At 39.8% G+C, this 9,880-nt stretch overlaps 1 protein-coding gene across 2 annotated transcripts; it reads right to left on the bottom strand.

Annotated features, from left to right (window-relative positions):
* Positions 1–1,474: 1,474 nt before the first annotated feature.
* On the bottom strand, positions 1,475–7,984 carry LOC146463491 (1-phosphatidylinositol 4,5-bisphosphate phosphodiesterase delta-3-like). Of its 2 annotated transcripts, XM_085084232.1 has the most exons (6): positions 7,857–7,984; positions 7,050–7,134; positions 6,323–6,472; positions 6,012–6,124; positions 4,353–4,392; positions 1,475–1,814 (listed from the first exon to the last, which is right to left on the bottom strand). In XM_085084232.1, exons 3-5 carry the CDS (start codon positions 6,426–6,428, stop codon positions 4,360–4,362), a joined length of 252 nt encoding a protein of 83 aa, XP_084940358.1. In that variant the 5' UTR covers positions 6,429–6,472; positions 7,050–7,134; positions 7,857–7,984; the 3' UTR covers positions 1,475–1,814; positions 4,353–4,359. The 2 variants fall into 2 exon arrangements, with proteins under 2 accessions (XP_084940358.1, XP_084940357.1); XM_085084231.1 differs by lacking the exon at positions 1,475–1,814 and having other exon boundaries at positions 4,022–4,392.
* Between the last annotated feature and the right edge of the window lie 1,896 nt (positions 7,985–9,880).

Genomic DNA, 9,880 nt, shown 5'->3' on the forward strand with positions numbered 1-9,880 from the left:
TTGAATGAAATTTGACCCGTCATTTGAGAGGAGCACTTCGAAAACCTCGCTAAAATTTCCTTGAAACATAACACTCCCTTACCTGCCTCACCATATGTCAAGAAGGATGATGTACCGTCCTTCCTGGGCAGCTCATTTTCGGAGAAGTTCATTTATTGAGACACAGGCCTTCGTTGAAAACAAAGTTGATTTCAAATCGGGCGCCATATTTTGCTGCGGATCGAGCCGTATCCCGATCCGGCTTTTTAACTACAAAATTAACTTTTTAAAAAATACATATAAAATAAGTAAATGCTAATGAAAGATACGAAAAAACTGACGAACGAAAGTGAAAACAAAAGATATTTTAACTAAGATTGTAGTATACTGACATCTTTCGTTAAACCCCGAGTATGACGCATCCTTGCGAATCCTTTACTGACTTCCATTGCTGGCTTAGCGTACTCAAAAAAAAAGGTACAGTGCTGTTGATTTTGCCACATTTTCTAAACCGAATAAAAACAAAGAAAGGACTAGGGACAGTAAGACAAAGTTATCTTTTATTTTGACCAAATTAATCTCTTTTTTACTACACATCACAGTTCATTACAGGACATCCTATCTTATCATACAAGATTTCTATAAATTTTGAGCTTGTAAACGGCTACCTGGCCTAAACAAGCTCGCCAACGGTGAAGTCGATGTATCCAAAAAATAAAGTCACGGACCATTTCCGAGTTGCTTTGAATCTCATTATGATGGCGAGGCTTCCTGCATTGTTTTTACCATGAAAGTTAGTTTTCATTTAAATCCAAACAAACTAATTTTTAAATGAAAAGCTTTGTTAGATGCCTCGCCTTCATACTGAGGTTCAAAGCAGACGAAGTTGTTATTCGGCGAACACGAATCATATAAAGCAGAGAAAGCTGTAGCCTCTACGAAGACATTCTTTGCGCTGGTCACGCATTCATTCCACCCCCTCCCTCCCTGGAGCGACACTGAATCGATGGCAGAACCACTGGGAGGAATATTGAAAAGGGCGCCTATTCCCAGTCCTCGTCGGCATCGGCTCCCTGTCTCGCTCCAGTCCCCTCGAGCCTGATCACTGACATCCACGACTACAGTCAACTCCTTTTATTGCGGCAACTCTCGGGACAGCGAGTTAGTGTCCTTGATAGCGGGAATATATTTCAGTCAAACGTCTGTAATTTATTTTTGCCGGGCATTTAGTTGCTGTCCGTATTGTCGGTGTGTCCGTAATAGCGAGACGGGAATTGACTGCATCGACCTGAAGTATCCCGACAAAAAATGATCGATATTTCGTCAAACACATCTTGCACAAAGGCGATATCATGGTCCTATTCCTTATTGAATCATTTTTATTATAAAACTTTCAATTGTGTACAAAATTTGAAAGCCATTTTGACCCAGCCCAGTCGTATTCAATAAAAATTTCGATACACAAGTGCTTATTACAAGTCTTACGAGACCCTGACTCTTTGTTATTCAAAACCGAAAACGGTACCTGGTGAACACGTTTGGTGTGTTGTACTGTACAGGTATGAAAGACCCAGATCAGAGACACGAAAACTCGTCAGGGGTGGGGTCGGGAAAACTTCCCTATATACCTTTCCACCTGACAGGTGTGTTCTGAAAACAAAGCTGGCGTTTCGAGCTCTCGAACTCTTTTCCTGGTAAAATGCCAAACACACTCTTTTCCAGGTACCTTCTTTTCTCATTGGTGTTACACTGAATCCTAAAACTGCTTTCCCAGCGGTAATAAGTAAGGATTTCTTTTTAACGTCTTAGGCGGGCGCTGGCATAACCTGGGTGCCCTGTGGACAGCACTAAATAACTTCTTAACATTATGTTTTCTTGTGATTACGGATAAGCACGGCCTAATCTCGTACCCAGACCTCCCACTCACATTTCGACATTCCCGAACCGACTGAGATCTGGGTACGAGATTAAGCACGGCCGACAAAACCACGAAAAGACCTTATTCGTTGCATTCCCATTGTAGTTATTCAGGAAAATTCATTTTTTTAATTCCGAATTTCAACATTTATCATCAAACGTTAAGAAATATTTAATGTCTCGTTTGAGGGGTAATCATGTGATTTATAATGCGATAACATTGAAGCCAGCGCTACGTTAATCGATAAATGAACCCTTATTTACGATTAATAAATAAATGATTCTTCGCAATTAATTGCAAATCCAATACCGATTTTATTACTTAAATTTTCTAAACAGAATTATTTGGACCGCTTAATTTAAAGGGGAAGTATCACGCGAATCTGATGTCATTTCAAAATCCAAAACTGTTTGTTTGTCAACAGAAACAAAACAATAATTGCCTAGTTTGTTAGAAATTATCACCCAGTGCAATAAAACTGTTGATTAGTGTCTCTGGCCAGAGACAGAGTAGGTCGGAATGGATTGAAACTTGAAAAATATTAGGCTAACGTTTTTCAAGTTCTCGCATTTTTGTTTCCAAAATGCGTTAGAAAAGATCACAAGTTGTTCCTTTCAAGAATTGAGTTGATTTCTTTCGTCTCATTGTTCTAGAATTATTTTGTAGCTATGTGAAGGTCTTACTTCACCATTTTTAACAAAAAAGGTAAATAAAAAAAAAACAATAACACTTTCCCTTTACTCAGTAAATATCCTAAAACTCTAACTCGAAATAGGGACTATCAAAACAAAGAACAGACCGTTTCAAGCAAGTAATTTTTTTTGCCCTGTCTTTGACTTTCTTTCTTTACCCTTTTTTTCCTTCCTTCCCTCCTTCCTTCCTTTCTTGATCCCTCTTTAAACTTAGAATTGCTAAATCCGGCATATTTCCGGATGGACTTCATTTGTCGCTCATTGCGTTATTGAAACATTAATTCGGCTTTTCTCGTATCCAGGTCTTCTCAAACTTTGAGAACGAAAACATCTGGGTACGAGATTACAACCCTGCATCTTCAACAATGATGTCATGACAACAGCTATGGGCAATGACTTCACAGTATCGTTATCCTATTGATATCGCGATCAAATCCAAATATCGTAGTTGTATCGTCACCGACTTTGAAAAAGATGGGGAACCCATCTCAATTTAAAACAGTAATAATAATTAACAAATAATGATTATAATTCAATGATCACGGCTACAATCGTCAGCGGTTTGGTCGCCAAGCGACCATTTACTGACCGCTGACAAGATTTACCCTTAATAATACTTAGTTCCGTTTAGTGAAGCGTTAGCTCTGTGTAAACGGAACTCGCACTAAGTATTGTACTACCAGCATTATTATGATTATATTAATATGAAAATACTTTCGCAGGCCATATGCATTTTCCTTTTTGTTTTTCTGATATGAGCCAAGCTCGTCGCCAGGGTCCTTGAAAATTTCAAGATGGGAGCAGCGAAGACCTTGGCACTCGCTGAAAAATGACGCACTTGATTTTTGTCTTCGCTATACGTTTAGTAAAGTGCCATATCCGATCCCGAAAAACTCTAGCTACGATAAAAGTCAAGTACGTCACGTTCACGTCTCAAAATGCTCCACGATTGTCACGTGTCTTCGCCGCCCGCCATTTTGAATTTCACAAGGACAATGGAGACGAGGTTGGCCGTTAGGCCTCTATTCAACAAAATTGCTGCAATTACTGATGATTAATAAACCTTATGCAGAAATGGTTGACATTTAAATATTATTTCGCTTGCATTCAAATTAGCCCTACAAACCTCGTTAATCTCTGAAATGCTTTGGACCGCAAGAAGAAACCGAGTCTAAACACCCAGTCAGACTCCATTCGCGCGAAACTATTTGTCTAACCCAGTGAACGGACATAACTCTCACTTTATAACACCTCACTGAATGAACACCGGGCAGTTACTTTAAGTCTTAATTAATTTTATTCTATTTCACACCTTTACTTTCTGTAAGAATTATCTTTTCTGTTACATTCTTTTAATACTTGATAATGGTGCCAAGATCCCACCGAAACGTCGTTCCGTTTTTTCGTTTATTTTTATAGTAAACTCGTTCAAGGTAAAATATTCTTTGTTTTTCGAACTCAAGAACGAGGTAGGTAAGGCTAAATTGAATGCAGACAAAAGAATATTAAAATGTCTGCCTTTTTTGTATTGGGTATCTATCGAAGGTACGCATATCGCTGGAGAGGCGGTGGAGCGTGCAAATTGCAAAGACTGCTCCATTAAGCGACACATTTCAAGTGTTGTTTCATGGGGCAACAGCTTATTGTTGGTAATGGTGATTTTTGAACCTCTTCCCAGAACGGTTTCATACGTGAAAATGAAACATCTTGCTGCCTCCAGTTCACTACACTAGGTAGAAAACGGATAATGATTGTATCATCACCATGTTGCTAAGTGATTGAGATCTTCGGGGAGGCCGCCTCCTGAAGGATAAAAAGAAAAACGCTTCATTAATAAGTTAAAACACAAGTTTTGGAATACATGGACTCAACAGTTATTTACACCTCATTTGAATAGTCACACTGAATGGTCACACTTTAGGATTTCATCCACAAACTCAACAGTTACAACCACCTTGTACAGCGTAATAAATAGCACCACAGGAAAGTACTGCTCAGTAGCTTTCATTTGAATGGTCACACTTTAGGATTTCATCCACAAACTAAAATGTTAGAACCACCTTGTACAGCGTAATAAATAGCCGCACCACAGGATAGTATTGTGCTCCATAGCTTTCAATTGAATGGCCGCACTTTAGGATGTTGAATTGAATTTGATAATTTCTAGTTGCAATCCTGCAAAGAAGGGAAAAGCAACTGGTACAGGAAGGTATACGCCTGAGAGATTCAAGGGATAGATTTAACTACTACAGTAGTTACAGCTAAATTACAATTCGTACATATTGTAAATTGAAAACAGCTTGTTAAAAATGGCATAGCTCTGCCAGCTTTGCTCCGGTGTTTGTCTTTCTTGTTTATTTATCCGTTTACGTGCTTATTTATTTATTTGCTTTATTTATTTATTTACAGGAAATGACGAACTCCTCTTTGGTCACTTAACAACGTTTCTACGTGTGTTCAGCTTCTGCCTTAAAACCTTTGATCAATGAAGAACAAACAAAAGAAATTGAGAAAGAAGAAACGCCAATTTCGACATTGGGATTTATTTTTCTAACAGCGCAAAACATTCCCTTTTCAAGTAATAAGGACGACGGCAACGCCAAGGAAAACGTTACTTGAAAATATAACTTTCTTTTATTTGTGTTACTTCATGATTATTTCAATTTCTTCAACGTTTACAGAAACCACCAACTACCCAGGAACCAAATTGGTAGGTGCGGCCTTCAAGTTAGGAAAAAGTATGAAAAAATCGCCGTCGTGTGTTCACGTTCTCCACAAAACCTTGAATTTGGTCATTTCACGTTGCTGTTTTGCACAGGACTGCAAAGAAATGTACCAAAATTTAAAACGCACGTGCAGAGCGATTGTTTTTGCTCATGAAACTGTTTTGTGACGTTGTCGTTGCCGTCGCCGCTGTCGTTGCGTATGCCAAAAACGAGGGCGCGTTCTGTTCCAAACAAGCCGAGTGCTTTTATTGTTTCCTTACATTTCTATATGCTTGACAATGCGAGGACGTGAATCTGAGTACCTCGCCTAATCAATGGCGCTAAGCACACCCGTTTGATGCTATAACCGGCACTGAACGCCGATCGAGGAGATATTATAGGGAATTACAATTAGCGACAATAGTGTTGAGACTGTGTCTTCGGCAGGTGGTTAGTCGTGTAAGATCTCGAAAAAACACACCTCTCCTCCAAAGATTTGCCGCTCTCCACTAACCAATGTTGATTTTGTTAATTTTGTCATACGTAAATTATGATCATCCTGGTGAGTGTAGTCCTGAAAAGAACTGTTTGAGGTGACATTGACTGACGTTTCGACAACCTGAGCAGAAGTCATCATTCATTCGTCATCGTTCTTGAATTTCGCTGTAGGCGACTGCCTGGTATTCGACAAATTAATTAGTATTCCCCTAATCTTACCGCATACGAAGATCTGTCTGTCTTGGAGCCACCGTTGATCTGAATGTGAACAAAGAGGGTGGCGTATCCCAGTGGTTCACCTTTGTTACCTAACAAATGGATGTGCCTATAGCCTGAAAAGAGAACGAGAATGCAATTGTGCGAACGTGCAATTATTCTTACTGAATGTAATACCCAAATGCTCGTCAAGGGCGTGTTCAATTCTAGATGGCGATAGCAAGCACTCGGTGTAATCGGTTACTTGGAAAAGGAACATTAAAAAATGAGAGAAAATATCTCCATTTTCAGAGGCCTAAAGCAAAATATCCTACCTGGCCTTAAACTGGTGAAGGGAATTGAGGACTGTCCTATAAAATCATCCACGAGACCGACATCTTCATCAAAAACTGCAAATCTAATCATGACAAGCTCTGGCATGAGAAGAACTTGTTCAAATTTCTCTTCCCACACTGGGTTAAAACCTGCAAAAGAAAACGAAATTAGAGTCGGTAAAATAGCGAAATGTCAACATTTAATAGGTTGTTAATAACACTTTGTGCTTAATTTCATGGGTCATTTCCGAGCCGTTTGCTTTGAACCTCATTATGAAAGCGAGGCTTCGTGTATAGCTTTTATTATAAAAATTCATTTGCAAACAAAACTAATTTTATGACAGGTCTTCGTCATCGTGGTTTGAAATGATAGCTGAGTTTTATCGTTTGTCTCACGATTGAGCCACATAGATGTGGATCGCGACGTTTTGACCGCTATACTGCTGGTCTTCATCAGGCGATGGTGTCGACTGATTACGTAACAGTGTAAATAGCCCTTTGATTTCTTTTAATTGGTGCGTTTCAATCCTGTCTTAGGCTGTTATAGATTGGAGGATTTCATTCCTTGTCGTTTAGACTAGAAATTGTTCCCTCGGCTATTCGCCTGAAAGCAACTTGGAAATGGCCTATTGTCTTTCGTACACCCTTAAAAATGCCCTATTCTCCAAGGCGATTTTGAGATATGCAAACAATTGTTGACCCAACCTCGGTTCGGCAGGTTTCTTACCATTGTCCTTCACGACTTTTGTTTTAAAAGAAACGGTGTCTGCCGGGATACCATGAAAATCAACTTTAACATAAAGATCAATAACCTGACAAGAAAACATACAAACAAGTCAATCATTCCTCCAAGATACCTTAGTCTAATTTTGAATTTTCACAAAATTGGCGGAACCGTATTTTGAGAGGCGCTATTTTCGCGATTTTAGACTGAAAATATGGAGTAGAAGCGATTTCACATTTTCCAACCGACCTTCTGGCTGTTTTCTTGTTTTTTCTGCATTACGAAAATTCACGAGAATAAGTAAGGTTGTTCTGTAGATCGGTTGGACGAGCAACTCAACTTATTTGAAGTAAGCGTATGTTGGCACTCATGCTATTTATTACGATTTGCATTTGAGCGTTGTTAAACTAAAACCAAAGTAATTACTCTGACCAATCAAAACAGATGAAAACGACGTGAAGATCGCAGCAAATAAACATGTAACTGGCGCCAAACGTGGGAAAAACGCGTGCGAGCAACTCACAGTTGGTTTTGGTTTTATTTTCATTGGCTGAAAAAGGGCTGAAATTATGCTAAACAAAGCGCGGTAAGGCAAGACCAAAACAAACGCGAAATTACTTTCGTCACACTCAACTGAAAGCCGCTATCTTGTCTAAGGGCAAAACAGCGCAGTATACAAAGACTAGCCCTGACCAAGCGAGGTTTCGATCTCCCTACTCACTGTAAAATCTAACGCGCTGATCACTCCACAACCACGCTTCCAAAATGTCATAAATTACACAACATTTGCATTTTGTTGTTCTTACGTACCTCGCCCTTTGTACGAGCCTCGCCTTTGGTGTCTGCAGGTTTTGGAAGCTGCTGAGCAGAAAATACCTGGAAAAACCACAAAGGAAACAGTTTAAGTTCACCTTCAGCGCCGACAAACTTCTCACTTCAGCAAGGGCAGATATTTTTCTCCTGCCTTCAGCTAATTAATTAGATCAACAGAAAGAAACAGGCAGGTATTGGACCTTGTCACCTTATTTGTGAAGGCTAGAGATTATTTCTCTTGGTGGGTTTAAGAGTGCACAATTTATATTGGGGGATGGGGAGGGCGGGGACAAGGGAGAGATCCCTCATCCTCGCCCCACTATTCAACACTAGTGAAGTAGTGTTTCTTTCCTTATGCATTTTGGTTTTGAATTTACTAAAGAGCGTCATTGCAAACCTGGTTTCTAGACGCTGTTTCTTGTCTCGTAGTCTGCGCGAATTTTCGAACGAGCGCCTTGTTGCCCGAGTGAAGGCTGGGACGAGAGCAGGCGAGTGACGTCACCAAGCGAAGGTAGAATCCAGACCCAAACGAGCGTGAAACGCTCAGAGACAAATCTGCGTCATTGTTTCACCGCATTCCGGCAGCATTCGCTCAAAATTAACATAGCATATTCCATTCAGTTCTATCGGGTATCCATCCTTAAAAAGCTCTATTCATCGAATCCCTATCCATTTTAACTCGCCACATCCCGTATCCCGGAAATTCTATTTTTATACCCTGGCTCCATAACGTAACACGCTGAACTTACTATCTCTGAGAATTTTGGGCTTCAAAATGTACCCTGCTCGTCCATTTGTCCTGAACTTTCCTTGGTTCAGATGCATGGGCTCTGAATCCGTTTGGTAGTTGAGAGCAACTGTTGGGAATACAAAAAAAAAAAAAAAAAGAAAAAAAAAAGAAAGAAAAAGGAGAAAAAGAAAAAACGGAACAGCTTTCCTCTGTAGTATCTATAAGACACTAAAACCAGATCTGGACAGATCTTACTGAATGCAAAGAATATACGGCGGATTAAAAGACTCATCTTCGCTTTAAAACCTCAATCATCTTATTCTAATAGGCAAGTGATTCCTGTTCACCTGCGCATCCTTGACACGTAATTACGTATATCGCAGGATATCTGTTGACTACGGACGAAGACTATTCAGTGCACTATGACCAAATACAGTCAGCTCTCGCCTTGCGGACACCCCGCTATTACGGACAAAATTCAGATCCCCGGCGAAAGCTATAGGGGTTTGACTGAAACTGACTCCCGCTATTACGGACTTTCGCTATTACGGAATTACGGACACTTTCGTGGTACAAACATAACAGTTTTATTGTTTTGACTCTCGATAAAGCGGACACAGTGAACTTTGCATGTAACACAAATTGCAGTCTGATGTTCGTCATTTGTCAAAACACACTTCAAAAGATTTCTGGAATGTTTAATTTCGCACGAATCTCTTTAGTGGCTGTACAACAGACTCTGCGTTTTCACTTCACCTTATGCCTTTTCCTTCCAGACTCTTTAGGAGAGACCAAGCCCTCATCCTCCATTCCCAATGAATGCTTAGAAGATACAGTACTGTTGATAAGCTTGTCAAGTCTTATAAGATATTTTGGGTCGCCATGTAATTCATAACTAACTGGAATCTTAAGCCCCAGGCCGGCACCTGTGTTGATCCCCACACCCTGCTATTATGGACTGTCGCTGTTACGGACACTATAAACGACGCCCCGAGGGTGTCATGGTACAAAAACTGAATTGAGTCAGCTCCAAGCGTTTCAGCAAAAAAATCTGAAAATGTCAAAAAAATCGTTTTTCTTCAGTTTTCAAAAAGAAGGAGACACAAACAAAACCGACATAACTTGAGTTTGACCAGAAAGCGTCAATGAAGAAATTTTTGCACAGTTGAATCTCAACAACTTGAACCAAGAAAATAATCAGACCACTCATTATAGCGACATGAAAAATTCGAATTATCTGTGGTTGAATTATGTAAAAGCGGAAAGCAGGAGAAATTGCATATAGTTCGAG

Source organism: Pavona decussata, unplaced genomic scaffold (assembly GCF_977016875.1).
Source record: "Pavona decussata unplaced genomic scaffold, jaPavDecu1.1 SCAFFOLD_175, whole genome shotgun sequence".
In the NCBI taxonomy this organism is placed as follows: Eukaryota; Metazoa; Cnidaria; class Anthozoa; order Scleractinia; family Agariciidae; genus Pavona; species Pavona decussata.